The sequence below is a fragment of the Argentina silus genome, assembly GCF_951799395.1.
Source record: "Argentina silus genome assembly, chromosome: 11".
In the NCBI taxonomy this organism is placed as follows: domain Eukaryota; kingdom Metazoa; phylum Chordata; class Actinopteri; order Argentiniformes; family Argentinidae; genus Argentina; species Argentina silus.
This window is the reverse complement of record NC_139665.1, coordinates 5,337,459-5,361,620: the sequence shown is the minus strand read 5'-3', so window position 1 is coordinate 5,361,620 and position 24,162 is coordinate 5,337,459. Positions and strand designations below refer to the sequence as shown.

The 24,162-nt window shown below is 44.4% G+C and overlaps 2 protein-coding genes across 5 annotated transcripts in view; one reads left to right on the top strand and one right to left on the bottom strand.

Annotated features, from left to right (window-relative positions):
- The window catches only part of ppp1r9a (protein phosphatase 1, regulatory subunit 9A), a 35,167-nt gene extending 26,003 nt beyond the window's left edge, over positions 1-9,164 (bottom strand). For 2 of the 3 annotated variants that reach the window (XM_083680477.1, XM_083680479.1), the window contains exons 1-2: positions 8,966-9,098; positions 5,945-7,506 (exon numbers count right to left, since the gene is read on the bottom strand). In XM_083680477.1, coding sequence (XP_083536603.1) covers positions 5,945-7,378 — 1,434 coding nt within the window. In that variant the 5' untranslated portion in view covers positions 7,379-7,506; positions 8,966-9,098. Of the gene's footprint in view, positions 1-5,944; positions 7,507-8,965; positions 9,099-9,150 lie in introns of those variants that run through there. The other variant, XM_083680478.1, reaches the window with a different exon arrangement.
- A 2,153-nt stretch (positions 9,165-11,317) lies between these two features.
- sgce (sarcoglycan, epsilon) lies at positions 11,318-24,116 on the top strand. Of its 2 annotated transcripts, none has more exons than XM_083681075.1 (11): positions 11,318-11,439; positions 16,654-16,776; positions 17,075-17,232; positions 17,807-17,879; positions 18,908-19,106; positions 19,724-19,886; positions 20,557-20,768; positions 21,464-21,490; positions 22,257-22,445; positions 22,744-22,787; positions 23,644-24,116. In XM_083681075.1, the coding sequence occupies exons 1-11, from the start codon at positions 11,403-11,405 to the stop codon at positions 23,658-23,660; spliced, it is 1,242 nt and encodes a 413-aa protein (XP_083537201.1). In that variant the 5' UTR covers positions 11,318-11,402; the 3' UTR covers positions 23,661-24,116. The 2 variants fall into 2 exon arrangements, with proteins under 2 accessions (XP_083537201.1, XP_083537202.1); XM_083681076.1 differs by lacking the exon at positions 11,318-11,439 and adding an exon at positions 12,256-12,285.
- The last annotated feature ends 46 nt before the right edge of the window (positions 24,117-24,162 follow it).

Here is a 24,162-nt window from a genome sequence, read left to right as displayed (position 1 = left end):
GCTCTAATGTTTTTTGATGGATATGTGTGAATGTCAATGTGTGAATGTCTGTGTGCGTGTGCGTGTGTGTGTGTGTGTGTGTGTGTGTGAGAGAGAGAGAGAGAGTGAGTGAAAGAGAAAGAGAAAGAGAAATGCAGAGAGAGGGAGAGAGAAATGTCCAGTCTCTTTTCCAACAACCTTCATTTTGCATGTACAATACAAGGCTTCTTAGAAAGGACCATGTTGTGGGGCCTGAATCTGATGAGTCAGCTGCTACTGTAACTCTACAGCAGAATCATCCCAGATGCAGGAAACGTTTGTGATGTGCATACACAGTAAACTGGCCCCAGTCCAGCCTGCCACACATGTCTGCAGACATGTTAGACAACCCAGACCCAGTCAAGGAATGGCAGTATTTATTCCACTCTAAAGTCTGTTTATCGTTTACGGTGGCATTTAGAATCCAGGTTGGTTGGATTGCCTGCTTGTTATTTTTTCATGAACCGAATTGCTGACTCTGGAGGCAGCTTATCTGCCCAGGAATGCGTTTATATTCCGTGTTAGGGCCCAATACCACTGGGTGCCATGACTCAACGCCAACAAACAACCCACTGGCACAACGAGAGGAGGCTCGTTCAGGGTGGAGGAGTAAACAACAGTGTCACTGGATGTCAACAATTGTTGCCTTCATGTCACATCTTCGCCACATTCACTGTGTGGGCCGCTGGGTATGTAACACTGCTCCCGAAGACAAACGTTCCATGGTTGTTAAAACCCCGAGCAGAATGTCTCTCTTCAATAAAAAAAAAACCACCCTCTCCAATCCTTTGTGATTCATTAGGGTTGGTTGAGTGACTCGACACGGTTTGGAAATGCATTCTTCGCATGACCTAATTGATGTTACGGTGTGCCATTGTGGGGTTGATAGTCAAATGACCTCAATCTCTCAGGCTATTTGATTACAACAAGACCTCGCTATACAAACTGTAAATGACAAACACGGGCTAAATGTGTTTTAACTGAAGACAGGCATAATGACTGCTCTTCAAGTGTAAGCCTAAGAGTACCTTTGACACACAACAAGTGAGGGCTGAGTGAGTTTGCGGTGACACTGTTTCGCTGGTGGCTCAGCACAATGTAGAACACTGTGCCACTGTAAACGGCCCTCCCTGTGTTCTGTAAGGACCGAGGTCGGGACAATACGAGACCCTCTGTGAGAAGATGATGTCACAGGCAGGGACCAGGGGGTGGCTGACACGGACCACTGTCCACGTCGACCGGCCTCCAAAAGGACAGGCTCGTCTCTGGTTTCTTCGATCGTTAAAAATGCAACCCCGGGGGGGGGGTCGGGTATCACACAAACAAGCAAACAAAAACACCACATCATTAATAATACACACGCCGAGACACACACCTTTACCACAGACATTTCAAATGGTTGTCACTGACAGAGAGGCCTGGGAGAAAAGAGAAATCCTTTGCAGTCGGTCAGATTTCAGTTCCTCCGTGATGTGCAGGCTTTACGTAGTGTCACCCAAAATGGCAGATAAAAACTCAATCGTTATGAAATGACAATTACAATAGATAGGTCAAAGCTTTCCTCATTTTTAGCGTCAAGTGTTACCAAGCGGACTTCTGCTCAGCAGTCATAAACCGAGACCCTTCACATGATGACACAGTCTAGCCGGCCTAATGTGTGGTGTGAAATCCGACGGTGTACTGTATTGGTTCAGCTCCATTGTGCGAAGGACCCTCCATTAAACCTCTTCCCCCATCAAACTCTGTTCCGCCTCATTACAACCAGGCACAGATTGTATAATTATAAATTTGACAGGGACTGGAGCAGCTTCAGTAGGCTCAGATAGTGCATTTGAGTTTGACTGCAGAGTAGCTCAGAGAAAACCAGCAACCCACTGAGTCAGAGTCAGAGTATGCGAGTGTTTACAAATGCATTTGACTAAAATCCCTCTTAATGTTTTGAAAACCTAGTTTTTAGTCTAGTTTTTAGTCAATGCTCTTTCACATGGAATAACAACCTCTTTAACCCCATAAAATAATCCTTTACAAAAAGAATATCAAAGGTGACGTGTCAGATTATGATGTTATTGCAGGGAATCAGACAGTTGTTGAAGGGTCAGAGCATGTAGACTACAAACATTGCAGAGGTTAGATTTAAATCCACCACTCTACAGCGCAGACAGTACATCCGGACAACAAGCCCCAAACCTCACAGAGAAATATCCATCTGTAAAAGTCTTGAGAGAGCTGGAGAATATGAGATGGAATTTACTCTTACTTTGTATTTCACGCACAACTGAGTCCATTTCTATCTCCTCTACCCCCTACTGTACACCAGCTGGGTCCATGATGCATTGGCAAAGCATCTTAATATATTGCAGCCTCCCTGATACTGTACATCTATTCAAGCTAGAATTGAAGAAAATGAAGTCACACATGAAGGCACGCATGTACACACCTTACAAACACCCAAACACACAACAGAAAAACCCTTCCTCTGCCCATTTGCTGTACATGTGGGTCAAGCATCCTGAGGTAAAAAAAGAACAACAAACAGACAATAAATTGTTAATCTGAGGTGGTGTTTTATTGAGTTTGTTGTGATACTGTACTGTGTCTGTGTATGTAAAACGTATGGTTTAACCACAGATATAGAACATATCGCCCTGTACTGTACATACTCTGCTCCTTCTACAATGCTGTGCCTTTACTACACTGTGCTATTCTTTTTTCCGTATTATTCCTTCCTTGCCTACAAGTAAAGAGAAGTTACCTGTTTACATTGTCTTGACACCCCAAGGGTGAACACATAATTCGCACCAGCACCTAAGAATATACAGTCCATCTATAGTCCTCCACTACAGTCTGGTTGAATGCTGCCTTGCAGAGACAAGGAACATGCAGCGCAGCAGGGGATCATCTGTGAGCTCAGGTCATGTCAGGCCTGGCAAAGAGAGCATGACAAAAGTGGTGATCTCACATCCTCCCACAACAGCCTCATCATATCCTCTCCAAATTATGTTTAGAATATCACACAATACAACGTAAATGCGACACATCTTGATTAATCCCCTCAGGAATCAGGGATCATTCAGGAGGAGCACAACAGCAAGCTGTTGTGAAGACACAGATCGAGACATAGGATACAGGGCCAGATTGACAAATACAAAAAGTACAGTAAAGGTTCACGTAAAAACAAAAACTGTTAATTCTCTGCAATACCTCAAGCCCTCTGACTGAGAGAACATATATGTTTTATAATGATCAAATATACATCTGGTTCGGAACTAGGTTGCCCTAAGCTCAGCATGCGATTATGGTAGGCCTACATGGTGAGCAGAATCTAATGGACAAAACTCCAGCCTCTTTGATAAACTGTAATGACCGAGAGCAGAGCGGAGGGGGGGAATTACAGAATCACTTCAAATGCTCATTCAGTTGCACTCTCCAGTCCTTCAGATCTGCTTAATTCCATTAGGAAATCGAGATGTCACGGCGGAGGCAAAACCGATTTTTCAACAGAGACACAACGTTTCATTACAGCCTCTATAAATGCCATTCATGTGCAGAGAAGGAGGAGAGGGAGAAGAGGAGAAGGCGTTGACAGGGAAACAGGGGGAGACATTGGTAGGCCGAGTCTCAGAGATCCATTGCCAATGTCCTGATCAAGATTAGGGGTCTACTCATGGCGGTATTGAGCATGGTTACTGGCGATACAGTAGTGGACCTGTTCATCCAAGCTGAGCAATGGAGATCAAACCATACCCAAAGAATCCCAGTTCTCACGTCCCAACCATTCCTACGCACTTTGAATGCAGAACCTACAGAGCAGACAGCGTGCAGCTGCACGCAGCATATTAAAGCACTGGTCGTGCAGAGTGTCTCAGTAAGCCCATGTCTGGTTGGAGAGACAATGCCAAGTCTAACCCTAGTTGCTCTAATGAACATTGAGACCGGATTTCCTGTGTGTCAGAACCTCCAGGCACACAGAGGCTCCTTCTGCCTCAGAGGAGTCCAGCAGAGTCCCTCCTTGCTGGGACACACTCTCACAGATGAGTGGGTGAATGGAGATAATAACCGGGGAGGTGAAAACATGTCATCTGTTACTAAAATACACTGTAATATTGTATGTGTGTTATATATACAGTAGTGTTGTGGAACTGTGAGGTCAAACAGGCTATTTGTTTGTACAGCGCAGAAACTGCAAACTGATCTCTCTGTATCTGTGCATCAATGTGTAGAAACAAGTGTGTTTATACCGCCACAAGCTTGTGAGCCAGCTTTCCCTGTAGCCACGAAAGAGATTTCTAGATTAATTAAAGCCTGAAAGACGGGACGTTAAAATGGTTTATCCGCTTTAAGAGGCACTAAGAAATATTACAAGATGATGAAAAAGAAGAAAATGTTAAGTCAGATTAAGCGACTACATGTTCTTTCAATGTCTTCATTGTTGTCTCCTTTCCCCGGGGTCAAGCCGGTCTTCTGCAGGGTTAGCTCAGTGAGGGCCAAGTTGAAGCTTTGTCTCTTATACGGGTCGGAACAAAACACAGAACCCTGTTTGTTCACCGTGTACCGCGAGGAGGGAGGAGGAAACCACGGCCTCAGTTTTATATTCCATATGATTAACGAGCAACAGCCTAGGATCTTTTCTGGGAAAACAGATGCCTGGAGCTCCTTAACATTTCAGCAGACAACAGCGACAAGGAGGAGGAGTGTAGTCCAAGTCTATTCTACCTGTAATAGGCTATTGAGAAGTGCTTTGTGCTCTTGTTGCAGCACATTAATTGGAGTGGTTGGAGGAGGGGTATTTTCAACACAACATGTTGTAAAGGCAGCACATTTGTCTTGCTGAGATAGCCTAGTTATGGTAAACTTGCGTCTATATAGAGCATTGTAAAAATGGCATTGGACAGCAGAGATGACATACCTATCAAGTTTACAATTAGCCAGCTAATCTGAGGATTAGCAAGCAACATCACGTTTCTCCCCTGAAATAACTGGGGTAATTGTTCTGCTCCATTACAGCATGTTAATGGATCGATCCCCTCGATGGAATGTTTGTGTTAGCTCTAATCCAGCACACACTGCTCACACTCCCAAACCCAGCCCTCATTCACACACTCCCCCCCCATTCTCACAGACTCCTTCACCCCAACACACACTCTCTATTCTCACACATCTCTCACCACATACACACACCCTTGATCAACACCAGTGTTCATATTGATATCAATTAGAGTCTTTGTTTGCCTGGTCGGCAGTTCTCAAAGAACGAACACATATAGGAATAGAACAAATTCATGTTGAGATGTATAAGCGTGAATCAATTTTACTGTACCAGCTACACACATTGAATATATGGCTACCAAATTGTAAAAGTGTAATTTCTTGTTATGTGTGTCTACTAACCACCTACTCAATAGTCAGAGATGACCTGCATGATACACTTATCATTGCAAACACTGGAGAGGTCTTCTACACAAATTAACCCCCCCCCCCCCCCAAGAATTACCTACTATGTTCACCCTATGAAATTACGCAAGAGTAGAAGCTCTGACGAAGTGCAAGATACCCAATCTAGACTAATTCACACCTGGGCACCATGGAGATTCAAAAACACAGTGGTCCAGGTCTCTGGTGTGAAAACCAACTGGGCGCTGGGCCAGAATGTCTGACATACGGACAGCTGTTGTTCATGTACACTGTACATTTCAGAGGGCAGTGGTGTGACCCCAATCATCATTGCATGGTTATGCTTGTTATCAGAGGCCACCATTGGTATGTTGCTAAGTTACAGTACTTATTTTATTGTTAATTGTTGTTAAAAATCTATATCAAAACGTCCAAGCTACCTGTGCAATGGTTACAGGGATCATGTTGGGCCATGCAGGAATGGATATTACTCAGACTATTCAATCATGAATCATGTCATTAGGGTGGAACTTACTGTCATGGGAGCGGTGTTGAAGCAAATTTTCCTCCTTTGAGGAATATCCTCCTTATCTTCCTCCGGCAAACCAGGAATCTCCCTAAGCTCTGACCCGGGGTCGTAGACCACATCATCATCCCCATACAGGTCATCCTCAGGATCAGTGCAGCTCTCCCCCCAGCCCTGGTAGCAAGCATCTCCGTCTGCGTTAAAAATCACCCTCTCGTTCCCACTGTATTCCTCATTGGGCTCTTCTCCCTGGGCCTCGTGGGCCTTTGAGGACACCCCACGGGACTCAGTCTCATCCTGGCCCTCGACGGCTAGTGTAGCTGGGGTGGTTGGTGTGTCAGGGGTTTCCCCAGATGTCTTGTCCCCGACTGTGGCATCATTCGAGGGGCGTGAATCCGTGCACACTCCCACCGCCTCTGTGGAGGTTTCCGCCGTTTTCACCTCCTCATATGATCCATTCACCTCACCTCCATTTGTGGTGGCCCCCACGTCCTCCCTGGACTCCCCAGCTGTATCTGCCCTGTCCTGGGGTTCCTCCTCCTGTGGCACAGGCTTGAGCTCCACTGCTTCAGACAGTGGACTGGGGCTAAGCAGGTCCTCCGAGGACGAGGACATTGGGAGTTTGCTCCCCACTCGATTCCTGTATCCTCCACGAACTGGGGACTGGCGCGAGTCGTCCTCACTGAGGTCACCGTGCCTGTGGAACCCATCGGGGGAGTAGAGTGCCCGGCCGCCACCATAGCCTCGCCTGAATAGCGCTCCGCTGCTGCCGCCGCCGCCGCCGCCACCGCCACCGCCACCGCCACCGCCACCGCCACCTCCCTGGCTGTGGTGGTCAACGTTCTCAAACACGGCACTCAGCTGGCTCACTGTGGGCGACGCGGCTTCCGTTCTAGAACACAGCGAGTCCAGAGAGTCTGTACTGCCTCTGTTGGAGCGAGACCCTCTCCAGTCGTCCAGGTGCTCATGGGAGCCCCTCTTCTCTCGGCCGTAGGAGTAGACGGGTGACTGGGATGCGTCGCGGGACTGCTGCTCAAACAGCTTCCTGGTTTCAGAGAACTTGTTGCCTCCCCCGCCGGTCCGCTCTGCCGTGGAGTGCTGGAGATTGATCACCGAGCCGTCTGCCTTGTTGATGAAGTTGGTCGGCTTGATCATCTTCTGAGGTGAGGGGTCTTCCCGCCCCCTGGTTTTGGTGGCCACCGCGCTCCCAGTGTTCTCCGTGCCCATTTGCATGAACATGTCTTTGATGCGGCTGACATGGGAGCCATACTGACGGCCCCGCGGCTGCTTTACCCGCTCAGGGTCCTTGGGCTTGGGCTGGCCCTGCAGCTGGGGCTGGTCGAAGGCCTTCTTCAGAGCCTGGAACTCTGTCCTGTAGGCATTCCGGTGGGGGGAGGCACTCCGGAGAGTAGTCCTCTCCCCAGAGCCCTCCGTCTTCAGCATGATGGCGTCAGAGACGGAGGAGATATCAGCATCGCTTGGTCTTCATTTCACATGTACTGTACAGTCCCCGTGCCTCTGTTCCTTATCTGATCACAGCGATTCTACACTTCATTAGAGGTCATTGACACCTGGGAGAGATAAGGAGATGTCTGTTAGATAAAAGAGTACCACCCAATCACAGCGATGTTTACTTTGGGGAGATCCATTGCAATTTCAGCATAAAGCATATTTCACTAAAGAACTACTAGACTTCTCTAATAGATATTTATAGCAAAGTAATAGAGAACGTTGTATTTTATTCAAGCTCAGTACAAGTGCCCTGTAAAGGATGCTTGCCCTCTTAAAGCAAAATCTTGGTGGTAGACTAATGGAGTGTCTGTTGAGAAGGAAGTGTGTTAACTATTACATAATCAATATTCACTTCCTCATGTGCATGTAAGTTAACGCAAGCACTGAGATGTATGGGTGAAAGACATTGGATTGTGGACAGAGATACTGTAGTAGCATAATAGAGGTTGAGAAATGTCAAATAAACATTTAACGTTTGTTTAATAGCCAACAACAACACAATGTATAACAGCTTGTAATAAGTTCAGTGTTGATTTGAGATCTCTCTCTCGATGTATTTTGTAAGCTCTGCTGTGTGAGCTAACCCACCACCGCGCCCGGCCCGTGGCATTTTGCACGATCATCGCGATCATATGAGCACCAATTGGCCAAAGCACAGGCTAGACATTTTCAGTGAAATGGACCTGCGCGAAAATGTTTCCACCACAGAAATGTCTTGATATCCACAGATAAGAAGAATCCAAAACACGGTTGATCCCATTTCTTAACATTGACAGTTCACATGTATTCAGAGTAGCCTAATGTGGGCACTTATATACCGGGCAAAATAACGGTTGTAGATGCCCTTAGAATTAAATGACACAAAACATATTATTTGCATATGCACATTGCTCTTTACCCGTCAGATAATTTAATTTTAGAATGAGAAAAACACACACACACACACACACACACATACACACATATATACATATATATATATATATATATATATATATATATATATATATATATATATATATATATTAGAACACATACAATGCGGCCAGGTTGCATAGCAGCCGCTAAAAAAATATCATCATCCGCTGGCCTCCAGTCAACGAAATGTAGAAATACAACATTCTGCAAATGCACGCGTTGAACTGTGATGCTAACTGATAAGCGAGTCATTTTCGAGGAAACAGTCGTAAATATCCGCCCATTAATTCATCAATGCAATGCCTAAATAAATGGTTAGGTTACCCTAAAGTTCGAAATGCAATAGATAAAACTGGAACACGGGTGTCCGATTAAGCTCGATCGAACGTACGTTCACATCACATATTGACTGACAGCTGCATTTTAACTCTGCTATATTCGGAAGTCATTATTTTCCTAATTTCAGGCTGTAAAACCATACTAACTGCGAATATAAGTTTATACTCTATCAAAATCATAAGTTAAAGTTAAATATTGCTACTGCCGCGATGTTGATACTATTGCTTCAACCGTAGCCTACAAAACAATAGAGTGACTTACGTTCATTGCTTCATTTGATGAATGACCGCGACATAAATATAGTCCAATAAATTTCACACAAAATAACCAGCGTTCGTTGTATATCTACTCGAATACAACATTCCCATTCAAGCCAATCGGTAGTCCAGAATTGTGTCGCCCTATTGAAACATTTTGACATACAAGCCGGAGTTGAGCCTACTCACCGCCAGACAACGCCATTGCAGGCAATGGGTGATGCTGCCATTTGCACAATGGGGGTGTCGACGCAATTTGACATCCTAGCTCATCCTATCTCATATTTTTGTTATATGAGACCGTCCATTCAGTTGTAGTCACTTAGTAAAGAAAACATACGTTGCATTTATGAAATACTATTATTTGCAAATGGTAAACACATGTGACAGGTGTTTTATTGCAGCAATGGTTTGGTCCAATAATCTGCACGGAGGGTGTTCCAGCAAAACTGCAGTCTAGCAGAAATACCAGCACATTAACTTCAGTTTATTGTTGTGCACAACAGAGACCACGCGGGAAAAAAGCCAACTTTATCACTTAGAATTTAGATTATGGTGAATATCAGTCAATTCCGACAGTAGAAGAGTATAGTCTAGACGCACACACACACACACGCACACACCATGGCCAGTATGGTTTGCAGATCCATCTAGCCTATAGCTGAACATGTAGAAAATATCAAAAAAACGATTTAATTCATCCAAGGGGATAAAGTATTCCCAGTGCCTACATCTGAGTGTCTGATATTTACTCTTTGACACCATGTTAATCCAGGACATCCAGGCAGTATGAGGAAAAGGTCCACACAGATGTCAAGAGACTGCCTAAAGCATGGGGCTGACTGTGGCATGTGATGGAGAAATTGAAAGGGAGCTTTGTGAAGGGCCACTGATAATTCAATACGATAAAATTGTTTCAATAATAACTTCACCAAGTAGGCTTACCACAAAAAAGCACAAGATTGTACAGAACCTATATTACACTATCAACATGGCCTTAATGGCAATGGAATAGAAAATGTAAAGAGCTTCTTTCGTGGGAAAAAAAACACAGCATGCTGTTCATAGAAATACCTTTCTCATGGGTATGGTCAGAACCTCAAAAGCTGTTTAACAAATGAGAATCCAGGGCAAAGGATGAAAGCATGTGCTTGTGCACAAGAAATCTGGAAGGCATGACCAGAATTGTTTTTCCTCACATAATTTATGGATTTGTCCTTCATAATGTATGGGAATCCCCATACAGTGGTGGCAATATATTGTGAGATACACTGACTACCACCCACAACAGCAGTGCCACCTAAAGTCTGTATTTGTTGCTAAGCAACCTAAAATAATCTTGGAAGAAAAAGAGAGGGAAAGAAAACATCCTGGCACTTCAGTGCAAGATGGCATTTGTCATTTCCTTCTCTGTATACTGAAAACACGCATATCACAGACATCATAGCCACTGATACACAATTGGGACATAACCCAAGTGCTTGTTACGTAGAAGAATAAAACAGCGATGTTTTGAGGAGAGTTTGAGGGCAGTGTGTTTGATCAGCATCCAGCATGAACTCTAAGGGAGCAATGGTGAGTCAGATTCAGGACCTTCTTTAGAATTCTTTGCTAAACTGAACCTCCAAAGAGCAAAGAGGACTGAGCACGGCCATCTGTCCACTATGGCTCTCCACAGGGGAGGGAACAGATTTTTATAGACTTCTCAGACATGTCACTGCCCTCTTTACAGCTGGCTTACCGAGTGGTGGGGTGGGGGGCAGGATGGAGGGCACATTTAACTTAAGATCAAGCTTAGTATGCACAGACAGACAGACACAGACAGACGGACGGACGGACGGACAGACAGACAGACAGACAGGCATAGATAGATAGAGAGAGAGAGAGAGAGAGAGAGAGAGATAGATAGATAGATAGACAGACAGACAGACAGACAGACAGACAGACAGACAGACAGACAGACAGACAGACAGACAGACAGATAGATAGATAGATAGATAGATTGATATCAAACATTAGGCTCTGCACAGATAGAAAGACAGACAGGGTGGATTCGGTTGTATAACATCATATATGACAATGTGAGGTGTATAGAATGCACCAAAATAAGATAGTAGATGCACGGCATATTATCACTGTTCTGATCTACAACCTGTGGAATATTATCACATCAGTCTTGAGGAAAGGCGTTGCTCCATTCAATCGCCTTCATTGCCGCAGATTTTTTTTTTTTACAGCGCATTTTATTTTCCAACATCTGTGCCAGATGTTTCAACCAATGAAAGCCGGAGCTGCTCCGGGAGGAGGCGGAGGAGGAGGCGGAGGAGGAGGCGGAGGGAGGACTCAGAGAGGGGCTCAGAGAGGGATGCTTGTTATGACTGTCAAACCACGGGCAGAAACATCTAGCTTTTAATGTAAAATTCACCTGAATTACATGCAACATGGACGCCGCGGGTGTTATCGTATGGCTATCTATGGGTACGTATCGATTTACGAATGAAAATGGGTAGATATTTGTGTACGGTTTGCTTTCTCATGCAATATGTCTGTTGTTAGCTAGCATGCTAGCTACTGCACTGTGTGGTGGTCATTTTTTCCTACTGCGAGCCGTGGAAAAAATGACCTAGCTGCTGTAGCGTTAGCTTAGTCCGTTATTCTGGGAGAAGGTGGCTCAAATCTACAGGTCTATAAGCCTACTAATTAAGTCTGAGGTCTTAAATGACAATAATAACGATTGTCTTTATTATTCCTGTAGCCTAGGGTATTTTGAGTAGCCTGTTCCTCAGCATTCATATCACAATCATCCACTTATTTGAAGGCCAGGTGATATAATTAGCTATGTTAGGTATGAACATCGGCCCGGGCCGACATACAGTAGGAATATGTACAGTCAGAATGCCTCTAGTGAGTTTGAATATTATGTTGTATATTGATATATGATTCAATTTTGCATGAAACATATCCAAAGCCACATTAGATACTGTAGGCCTTGTGTAAAGTAATCTAGTAAGTAAGAAGTAGTGTTCTTGTCCCTGTCCCAGCATAATTGTGGCCTATACATATTCATATTAGCTTATAACAAAGATGGAATTTTTTCTTCAGATTTGGGATTTCCTATGAATTCCGATTGAGTAGCCTAGACATTTGCATCACAGTTTGAAATGAGGTTCTAATGATCCTGCATATCCATTTTGTTTTTGTTTGTTCGTCCAAAAGTTTTCATTGTGCATTCTTCTGGTGTCATACTTGAGGATGTGGTTGGGAGAATTAGCCAAGTCCAGCATTATATGGGCTTGAAGCAGAGGGCTACCGTGCAGAGGGACGGTAAGTGGGCGTGTGCAGTGGTGCACATCTTGTGTGACCCTTGACCCCCCCCGCCCTCCCCTTGTCATAACATGGGTCATGCTCAAGTAGTTCCCCATTAATAGAGGCATTCGCCTCGAGTGTAACTTTGCTTCTTCTAAAATCTCTTCTCTACAGTTTTCACTTTGGCTTATTGCTACTTCAATCTAACCATGATTGTTACCCTGGAGGTATAAAGTTAGGCTACTGTGCAAGCAAGGCCTTTGCCTAGTTAGGCTTAAACTCTCAGTGGACACTGATCAGTTTTTCACTTTTTTTTTCTCTCACTCAGATGGTGAACATGAACCCATAATCAACTATGACAATAATGGCATTTAAAAACCTGTAGGCCTACGTGATACACAAAGATATTAATGGTTTAGGCCTACCTCTGTGCGTAACAGTTCTACCCCAAGCTCAGTCAGTACTGTAGGTTGAACCGTCGGCATGCAAGCCCTGTGCCCCTCCTCCTCCTCCTCCTCCTGCTGCAGCAGGCACAGAGCAGTTTCACTTCCAGTTACAGTAGGATCACTTTGGACTCAAAGAGAGACTAAAGGCTAAATTGACGCTCATAACATTCCCATAAGACTTTGCACATGCAATCCTCCTGACCGGAAAGAGAAAGGCCTCAGAGCTGATTCAACAGAACTGGAGGACATCCCCTGACCTGCCTATCTAGCCATTGAAGGGACACGGTAGTTTCTGTTTCTGTCTGTGGCCAATGACATTATTAAAGGATCGCTCCTGAGGCTCTGGCCTGTCCAAGGTCGCCCCATATACGCATAAAACTGGGTTATCCATTCCTAATGCAAGGCCTGTTAGTGATCTGCTGCAAAGGAACATGCCAAGCAAAGGTGTGTGTGTGTGTGTGTGTGTGTGTGTGTGTGTGTGTGTGTGTGTGTGTGTGTGTGTGTGTGTGTGTGTGGGAGAGAGAGAGAGAGAGAGAGAAAGAAAGAGAGAGCATGTGTATACTGTGTGTGTGTTAGTGGCAGATCCTGTAGGATTAGCCTCTAGTTAAGAGTTTAACATTAACCATTAATTGGTGATGTATTAGAGGAGGCAGTTCATCATCTGGAGAAGGCCTGGCTGTGGACAGAGACAGCCAGGTATAAGCAGGTCTGATGGTGTTATCACAGCCTCTCTCTAGCTTAGCCAATGATCTCTGCTTTGGCTTCCTGACTGGAGCCTCAGAAGGGATAGACTGTGGTGACAAGGAGAGGACCATCTGTGGACGTGTGTTCATAAACCACATCAAGGGCTTCTGAAGAGAACGGTCATAACACTTGACCTTGGCCTTTGTGATTATGGTCCAATACAATCAACTGTGCTTGAATGTGAATTAAAACAGGGTCACTGAAAAAGCTTGTGTCAGTGTGCTAAAAATGGAGCCGGTTGTTTTCGAATCTAGGATAAAAGAGCATAGCCTGATTGCAGTAGCAGTGGCAGTAGCCCTGGTCTATGGATTAGTCACACTCTGCTGGAGCCAACTGTGCGATTATTTTCACAAAAATAATTTGAAAGGCCTAAGGCCTCAATTTGCTTCAGATAAAGACCACTAAAACCATGTGCATAGACCGTTTTGGTAATTTGTTGCCACCGCAAAGTGCATCTGCCATGAGAAGCAAAAACAACTCTGCACCAATGTAGGCAGAGTGTTCAGAGGGTTGGCAAGGGGAGTGGGACAATTATCCATTCCACGTTCAATAATTACCAATCGGTGAAAATAGATCTTATTTGGTCATAATGCGCACAGCAGTTGTCAGGGACAATGCCTTATACCACCAGTACATTCTCTACAAAATATATATTCCCTAAAACATTGAATGACCAATGCTGCATACATCGATCGGCTTTGTGCTCTGTGCCAATTACTGATGAAATCATGCAACCTTGCATGTCTTTGATAGGGTATAAAATCAAGAGAAGAGATCTTAAACACTGTATACTGTACAGATTACAGGAAAATATGCATTCCTACAACACGTTTGGAGAGCCTTTACGCACAAACTAAAAAGATGGTTTAGGAGTCACCCTGAAAGTTGTCAATTTACACTTCTTCATTCCATGGTAATATTGGAAGGGGAGTGAATAGAAACAGCATACAAAAGGCCTATGTAAGGCTACCCACCACGCATGGTAGGCCCCGCTGATCATTAGGACTGCGACTTGCAGTCTCAGCAGGGTCATGTGCTCGACAGTGGTCCCGTGTCCTGCCCTTTCTATGTATTTCTTTATGCATCGCCAACTGAAGCTTTGTACAAGGAAATTACCTAAACTTAGTGCTGCCGCAGTGCTTTTTTACGGAAGCAAATTGGGGCCCCAGGTATTTTATAGGCTACATCCATACAGTCATGTTTAGATCTTTCATCTCATCTTTTGTGACCAATTATTTTTGATGTTCTTTTCAGGGATCGTAAGTCTGAGAGGTTTACACCTGAAACCATTTTGTAATCACTTGTATAAGGCTTTTGATATGGCTTTTTCCTACTGCACTGAATACTGTTGCATGTTAACTGGATATACACTCACTGAACACTTTATTAGGAACACCTATACATCTTCTCATGGTGGAGGTGGTGTAATGGTGTGGGGAATGTTTTCTGTCAAACTGGTTTCATGAACATGACAATGAGTTCAGTGTTCTTCAGTGGCCTTCCCAGCCACTGGATCTGAATCCAATAGAACACCTTTGGGATGTGGTAGAACAGGAGATTCACAGCTTGAAAGTGCACCTGAAAACTGCAGGAATTTCGTGATGCATTCATGTCATCATGGACTAGAATCTCAAAGGAATGTTTCCAACATCTTCTGGAATCAATGCCACGAAGAATTGATGCTGTTTTGAGAGCAAATGGAGGCCCTACTCAATATAGTGTTCCTAATAAGGTGTTTGGTGAGTGTATATTGATGTTCTTTTCAGGGATCGAAGGTCTGCAAGGTTTACACCTGAAACCATTTTGTAATCAGTTGTATAGGGCTTTTGATATGGCTTTTTTCTACTGCACTGAATACCGTCGCTAACTGAATATATACGTCCTGTAATTCCTGCTGGAAGAGTGTGAGTGATTTAACCCTTTCTGTGGACTCCTGCTGTGTTTTATTTATTTGTATATTCTGTTCGCACATATAAAGAAAATACAAAACAGTGAAAGAATAAAATGGATACAAAGTGCAGGTGAGGTAGGAAACTTGCATTAAAACCTCACTATAACTTAAAGATCGCAAACATACTGAAAAAATAATGAAACATAGGTTAATGTGTCATGATGATGATGATGATGATGATGAAGAGTGATGATGATGATAAACAGGCCTAAGTCTTCCTGTTAGGACCCCTTCCCAGCTCTCCTTTGCTGGCAGTTGCTGCTTAAGTTTCGGTTGTTTGTCTGGAGGACTAGAACAGTGGAGCTCTCTGACACTCCGTTCTGCAGCTCTCCCCCACCTTCTCTCCCCCACCTTCCAAACGCACTCACTCTCCCATGGTGATTCAAAATTGAACTACCACCCACTGGAGGAGAGAGGGAGGGGGAGAAAAAGAAAAACGCCTTGTGAAACCAGAGAAGAGGAGGCAGAGGTGGCGGAGGAGGAGGAGGAGGAGGAGGAGGAAGAGGAGGAGGCGAGAGTTATAGGCACATAACACCTCCAGCTCTATCTTGCCTAAACCATCTTAAGAGCTGCCATTTGCCAGTGCAACACATGCTGAATAGAGAGTTAGTGTGTGTTTGTGTTTGAAATGGAGTGGGACTAAACCGAGGGCTGTGGTATGATGGAGACAGAGGAGAATAGCAGCGCAGGAATGTTTTTTCCTAAGAGTGGGAATGACTCACAACACTGCTGCTCCCACTGACTGCAGCTACCTCCCTACTGCTGTTGACAACCAGACACCCTCTGTTCCAGCCTACTGACTCTGTGCCTTGATATCGTACGCTTCCTAGGTCTCAACAACAGACACCTGCCTAGACTGTAGCCTGGGTGCATGTCTGTCTCTGCACTCAGCTAGGCTGTGTTATACTGTTGCCTTGTTTGGCAGTAGGCCTACTATAACTATACTATAACAGGTCAACTGTAGTAGAACATAGGCAAAGTCACTTACTGCACCTGTCAGGGTCACATTTGTTCAACCTATCAGCATCATATAGAGGTACAGGACATTCTCTCACTGTCCTTCGTCCTTCATGGTCACCCCTAAATGGCCATTTTCTCCCTCCTGATTGCAGCTGGCGGGGCAGTAATGGTGAACTCACACACACACACACACACACACACACACACACACACACACACACAGACACACACACACACACACACAGTGTCAGTTAATTACCTCTCTGTCCTCTCTCTGTGCTCCAGTGGTCACCATCCTCTCGAGGTCGCATGCGGACCGTAACGTCTACCCGTCTGCTGGCGTGCTGTTTGTCCACGTGCTGGAGAGAGAGTACTTCAAAGGGGAGTTTCCTCCATATCCAAAGCCAGGTATGCCCTTATGTATATCAATATAACTGGGTCATTCTTTGGTAATAACAAGTTAAAAGACATTAAAGGTGTCCTCAGCGATATGATTCAGACACACCCAAGCAAGACGTTCCACTCACTAGCGATTCCGTTGACGCACAAGCACGGCAGTGCGACGTCATAGCTGCGTGACACAAAAGGCTGCTGAGTGAACTATCTTGCTGAACACCAACTATCTCTGCCAGTAGTCACCCCGCTACGTTGTGGCTACGTCAGCTTGTTCAGCACATTCAGTCATTTAAAAAACTCCTCCTCACAGGTGATTCCAGTAACGACCCCATCACATTTAACACGAACCTGATGGGATACCCAGACAGACCTGGCTGGCTACGCTACATCCAGAGGACCCCTCACAGCGACGGGGTTCTGTACGGTTCCCCCACAGCTGCACATGTGGGCAAAGCCACCATTATAGAGGTGTGTTTGTCTCTTTACAGATGATTGTAAGGAATGTTTAAACCCTATCAAATGTTTAGCTTTTTAGGGGATATAGTCCTTTAAGAGTATACCGGCAGCTGCTCCATGCTGTACAGAAAAATGAAAAAGAAATTCAATGTTAAGCCTTCTCAGTGTAGTACAAGAAGAAAGGCCCTCCAGAGTATGTGTCTGTAAATCAATCAATATCTTTATTGTCCAGCTTTGGAATTTAGTTCTGGAGCCAGTCAAGGAATTTACAATACGAGCAATGAGCTTCGTTTCTTGGCTAATCTAATAGCTGTCGCATGGTTCATTGTAAAGCTTTTAGAATCGCCAGGGTCTGTAAGATATTACGAAGGCTTAAATTCCACTATGTTTTTCCAGCTTGTCCCTAAGCTTGCTTTTCCCTAAAAGGCTTTATTTAAGTTCCACGTAGGCTTGTGGGCCTATAGGATGCCCCAATTCTGCCTATGGTATACATATATGGTATCTGGCTCAGACCTCCCCAGTGAGCTTGGCCTGCCATATAAGCTGCACTGATCTGGGCTTAAACTTTCACCCCTGTGTGTTCCAGATTACGGCCTATAACAGACGCACTTTTGAAACAGCCCGGCACAACTTGGTCGTAAACATCATGTCCACTGAAGGTAAGGAAAGCCTGAGGATTCTTTTCAACAGTCTTAAGTAACTTTCTCTCCCATGTTACCTCTTTTTTAAATCCGCAGCGCACCGACGTGAAAGTCCTCATTTGGTATCCACCATATTGCTTTCTGGGTTCTACTCCTGTATACGTGCTCTAATGAGGGGGAGGAGGGGGAGGAGGGAGGTGAGGAGAGGAGAGGAGAGGAAGCAGCTTTGTTATGTTGATGTGAAGGTCGCGAAGCAGGGCATCCTTAACGTAGGGGATGCTACCAATTCAAGGATGACTCAAACTTACGTTGGTAGTCAAAGTCAGTGAGAAGTATTTATTGATTAATAAAAAGTCAATGTGCCATTGTTTGGATTGTGTCCCTGTCTGAATAATCTAAACAGAACTAGGTACGATTCTGTACCACATGCAGCACTGCACATGCAATACCCTCTGGATTGTATTGGGTGGAAGCTGAGCAGATGTTTCCGTCACACGCATGACATCACTTGAGTGACGTCAGCAGCCATCTGGCCCAGAGCCCCAGTCCTAACAGAACAGACCCATGGGCCTCATGAACAGCCTGTCTGTCATTAAGTGATTAATGACCAATTATTTCACATGGGTGTTAGTCAGAGATGCACCCAGACTCCCCATATCCATGTATTTATATTCTATGAAGCACTTGGGATTCTATATGTGTGACTCAATATGATATGTACTGTGTGGGCTGGTGATATCAGGTGGTATCAGGGTCAGATTTAGGCTACTGAACTGCAAGCTTGATAACTTGGTTTGGATTTGAACAATGATGGAAGTTTCTGGCCATAGCTTTAATGCCATATGAGTTTTGGCAGTCAATCACATCTGACAGTACTCTGTACTGGTACTCTGCTCCTCCTTACTCAATCATTGTGATATGTAGAGGTCATGTATAATGTCATTTGTGACGGTTTTTCTCTCTCTCTCTCAACCCCACCCCCACACCACTACCTCCACCACCACCACCACCTACACACACACACATTACTCTCCTCCTTCTCTCAGAGTTCCCCCTGCCCTACCAGGCGGAGTTCTACATTAAGAACATGAACGTGGAGGAGATGTTGGCCAGCGAGGTCCTGGGGGACTTCCTGGGCGCGGTGAAGAATGTCTGGCAGCCGGAGCGCCTCAACGCCATCAACATCACGTCAGCGCTGGACAGGGGCGGCCGCGTGCCCCTGCCCATCAACAACCTCAAGGAGGGGTGAGGAACCCTCCTCGGCCCAGACAACAGAAAGGGACAGCACAAAACATGATTAGATATTATATGAAGAATATAGAGGTAGACATTGAGGGCTGTGGTAGATGTAAGACAATAACTGGATGGTTCATAACTCAAATATGAATGCATGGTAAAGAAGTAGTATGCAAGTGTACTGTTTGTGGTTATCCAACACAAAGGAAGCTCACAGCGTGTTTCCATATGATCAATATTGCATCAGTTGCAACAGAAACATTCACTTAACAGAGGCCTAGGTGATGCATGTCTCAGATTGGTTCTACTCGTGTTCCATGTTCCACTGTGGAATCATATCATGCTGAGGTCTCATTTAATTGGTCTCTCTGAGAGAGGAGATCCATGGTGCACTGTGCATTGAAATGTGAGCTCAGCTATTCAGTCATTGGCAGTTTGTTTTGCCAATTGAGAATTCCCAAGTTGTTCATAAAACATGCATGCCCTCGTTTTGGAAGATGAAAGGTTCTCGAGGAAAACATGACTAAAAAACGCGTGCGTGTGTGCGGGTGGGCGGCCGTCCGGGAGTGCGTGTATATGAAATGCATGTGTTAACTAGCTGTTGACACCCTCCTTTCCTTCCCTAGTGTGTATGTGATGGTGGGTGCAGACGTGCAGTTCTCCTCTTGCCTACGTGAGGTGGAGAGCCCCCACAACCAGCTCCGCTGCAGCCAGGAGATGGACCCTGTCATCAGCTGTGACAAGAAGTTCAGGGCCCAGTTTGACATCGACTGGTGCAAGATCTCTCTGGTGAGGGCTAGTCTCTCAACCCATAGCCACCAAACCATGCTATAGGTTTTAAGGGATCAATCACATTCAGATCCTGAAACTTTAATTCTGAGGATCCATTTGCAAACTGTATGGAGTAGCATCATGTGTCATGTTTGAATCACATTGTGTGCATGTAGTGGGGAAGAATGAAACTCAACAGGAGTTGTGAGATACTTTGGGCTGTACTTACTAGCACAACATGAAATCACTTAGTTAGTCTCTCCATCTGAAGAAGACCACAGCTTCTGTGTCAATGCACCTTCAGACAGCCTTCTCTTCTCTTTTGTGATGCCTGTGGTCCAAGTGATTCTAGAACCTGGATGGAGGGTGACAGTGGAGGCTTTGCTCCTAATAATACTTTGGATCTGTAATTACAATATAGTTCTACCACCCTATCACTGTATGGCCTCTAGCGTGCTATTACTGTATAGATTACTGAACCTTTATCATCACCGAGGGGCAATTTGCTCCGCAGCTTCCTGGTACAGTAGGCACAATACATAAAGACAACACAAGAGTATAGGGAATACAAATATGTTGCGATACATACATTTGGCCGGCCAGTTGAATGCCTGTCTAATGTTATTGATCCCCGTCTCCAGTTAGTCAGTTGATCTGTACTCATTAACCCCGTGCCTCTTGTCTGTAGGTTGACATCACTAAGGTTGTCATGATACAGGGTAACCGTCAGGACCCGGGCAACGGGGTGCTGCCTGACATCGGGGACTACGACCCCCCTGAATTGCTGAAAAGCAGGGACTTTTTTGCAGACTTCCTGATCACTCTGGCGGTCCCCTCCGCCGTCGCCCTGGTCCTCTTCGTCATCCTAGGCTACTCCATGTGCTGTCGGAGGGAAGGGGTGTAAGTCTGCTTTGACTTTTGACAGACAGAGACAAACACACACACACACACACACAAGACACACACCACACATCACACTGAAACACACCGATATGCACACTCATATGAGGAGACATAAAAACACATGTTCTGAAAAGCTCCTTTGAATTGGGTTGAGGGAATGTATGTGTCGTGCTGTGCTGTGTAGTGTAGTAGTAGGACTTTTGTTTTGAAATTGTGTGCTCTGGAGGGGTAGACAGATTTGGAGTGTTTGAGTATTCTCAAGTGCAATGCTACAGACCTGCAGAGTGTTACTGAGTTGGCTGTTCTGTCATGATATTTAGGTGCTGTAGATGGGAGAAGTTAGATATATTCTGGAAACGCAGCTTGTCATAACCATTCAATTTTATGGTCCATATACTGTATGTTATCCATGCATTTACAGGTTTTATTTCTCATGTTCACAGCATCTTGATGGTTATCAGCATAATCATTACATAGGCAGTCAATCAACCATTATATTGCCTCCCCAACTCACTGGTCACCCTCATCTACAGGCTGGGAGAAACTGTACCCACCCACCTACCCACCTACCATCCATACATTATGTCCCCCCCCCCTCCATCCAACCTCACTGGCTCTCCATTGGCTCTTGTGTGGATGTCTCTTAACTATTAATATTAGTATTTAATTCATTAATTTTGTTTTGTTTCTAGGGAAAAAAGAAACATGCAAACACCAGAGTAAGTGTTTTTCCTCTCCTGTGTTTTTCTTTTCTTTTGGTTTGATCCTTTTGGTTCCCCTTTTTTTCTTTGTTTGGATCTGTTTTTCCCCTCTTTTGATTTGCACTTTCATCTTTTCCATTGTCTCCTCATTGGTGGCATTCTCATGTCCGTCCATACTGTCATCTGTGTGTTCACATCCTTTCATCCTATGAGCTGCTCAAAGCTGTAGGGAGGTGGTAGATTGGCCGGCTGGTTGGCATGGGGATGACCACTAGGGGAAACTGGAGAAGGTAGAAGTTGTCCCTAACCGACTGATCAGATGATACGTTTTCATCCTTCAAGTTGTTACGGTTAGGAATGGGGTAAGGGCAATCCTATTCTAGATCTGTGTTTAAGGGTGACTTCTACCTTGAGCGGGGAAACCTTAGACCAGCTTTGTTTAGAGGAAAGAATACAGGAACATACCAGGAAGTTGTTTTTACTAAGCAGTTGATAGTCAGCAGATGAAAATCACAAGCAACACGCAAAACAAAGTTCTCCTCACAAAAGAATCACCCTGTAGGTTGATTTTCTTGCTTAACAAAAGCTAACATTTCTCTCCTGTGTGATGTATTATGTTTGATACAAACGTTTATGCATGCGTGTACACTACACAACACTACACAACACTACACAACACACTACACTACACTACACTACACTACACTACACTACACTACAGCGTCTGCGTTGGCTGGATGAATGAGAGCTAAGATGTATGTTTTTGATCCCTCCGTCCTCCCAGTATCCAGCTAGTCCACCACAGCTCCATCCAGAAGTCCACCAAGGAGCTGCGGAGCATGTCTAAGAACCGGGAGATCTCCTGGCCTCTCTCCACCCTGCCTGTCTTCAACCCCGTCAGTGGGGAGGTGGTGCCCCCCATCCACCCAGACAACTACGAAACCACCAGCATGCCCCTGATGCAGACACAGACGTGAGTGTAACACATACATACATACATACACACACACACACACACACACACACACACACACACACACACACACACACACACAGTAGAACAAAGCTATTTTAGTTTGTTGTCATGATGGATACCATGTTTACAACTAGAGCAATGAAAAATCTGTCAGATCTCTTGGAGGGCTTTGACCATGGCTACAGTTTGCAAAGTAATAAAATAAAGTGTATATAAAATATAAAGTGTTCTCCTATAATACTAGATCAGACTAATTATATACCCATGATTTATGTTGTCGGTGTTTTGATTTCAGAAACCTGCAAAACCAGATTCAGATACCACAGCAACAGCCATCAGGTCAGTATTGACTCCTGCTTTTTGATTGGTTTGTTAGGGGTCTATGGCAGTAGGGCGTAGAACCCTGTTGTTATTGTCAGGGTTTTTATTATTATTATTGGTAAGATGCCGTTGCTACATTTCCTGTGAGATGCTTCATGCTGGACACTTGAAACTTAGCATTACGATAGGAAGTGGTGACCACTACCCCCAAATGTAATATTACCACCATTGGCCTAATGGGGGCGCTATAACAAGTAGTTGAAATTGCCAACTTTGAAAGGCCATATCTTCCACACCCCCAAGTCAGTGGGGTCCACAACCATTACTCATGAAGTAACCCTTTAATCAACAGATACAAAAGAGCATTTATGCCATTGCACAACCTTGGACTTCAAAAGGTCACATTGCATTTTATAACACGTAGGCTTGCTTATGATAACATCTTTAATCCTGACTTCAATGATTTTCTTCCCATTTACCTTTTTTTTTCTTCCCAACAAAACGTATTCCTATGAATCCTACCTGTAGTGACAGTCTCTTGCTGGAGTTTGGCTCCTCCTTGTGTTTATCAACTGCAAGAGGTTGCTTCTCTAACTCGCCGCTCTGTTTGTTCATTTACTGCTAACAAAGGAGATCATTATGTAATGTCAACATTTCGAAGGCTGGAGGCAAGTATAATGGTCTGCTTTTGGTCTTGTGTTTCATACAGTAGTTTCATACAGTAGTCCATGAAATGAATAATTTCTGTGATATTACTAACTAAAGGCTCAAAATGATTTGGATTCAACAGCAGCTCTTACTCAACCCTGTGACTTGTTCCAATATTGAAAACATAATGATGCAACAATTATATTGTAGATCTTCTCCGTCCTAGGTAAATGGTATTCCTGAGGAGAGAAAGGTGGCTGAAGCATTGAACTTGTGACAAGAAACCAAGTGTTGGAGCTGCTTTGTCTCTGTCCCTTTAAACCATGTATTATTATGTCTGTGCCAATCTGCATGACCCAGCAGTACCTTTATACTCTATGCTTCAACGTCCATGTGCACTTGTGAGGGACTGTTACTGGGTAAATGTGGAGTAGTTTCTCTGTATGTGTGTGTGTGTACTGTATGAGACTTGTCATTAATAACAAATGCTACACCCATAGCATATTTTTGAATAGTTTGTGTCAAATGTTACAATGTAATATGATGGTTAATGATATCATGCTTGTATTTGTACTTGCCTTGCACAATGGTCTTCTTTGAAGGATAGGGAGTGATATGGAAGTGCTTTATGTGTCTGATTATGTATGTGCAACTGCTTATGTTCTGTCACATCATAACAGTAAAGACATTTTGGGTTAATTTGCTGTCTGTCCTCATTTGAGTTAAACAAATTGAAGGCTTGTTA

Coding starts and splice junctions, on each gene's coding strand:
- sgce (XM_083681075.1), top strand. CDS start 11,403: ATGGACGCCGCGGGTGTTATCGTATGGCTATCTATGG. Junction 16,777..17,074: donor TCCTCCATATCCAAAGCCAG/GTATGCCCTTAT, acceptor TCCTCCTCACAG/GTGATTCCAGTAACGACCCC. Junction 17,880..18,907: donor AAACATCATGTCCACTGAAG/GTAAGGAAAGCC, acceptor TCCTTCTCTCAG/AGTTCCCCCTGCCCTACCAG.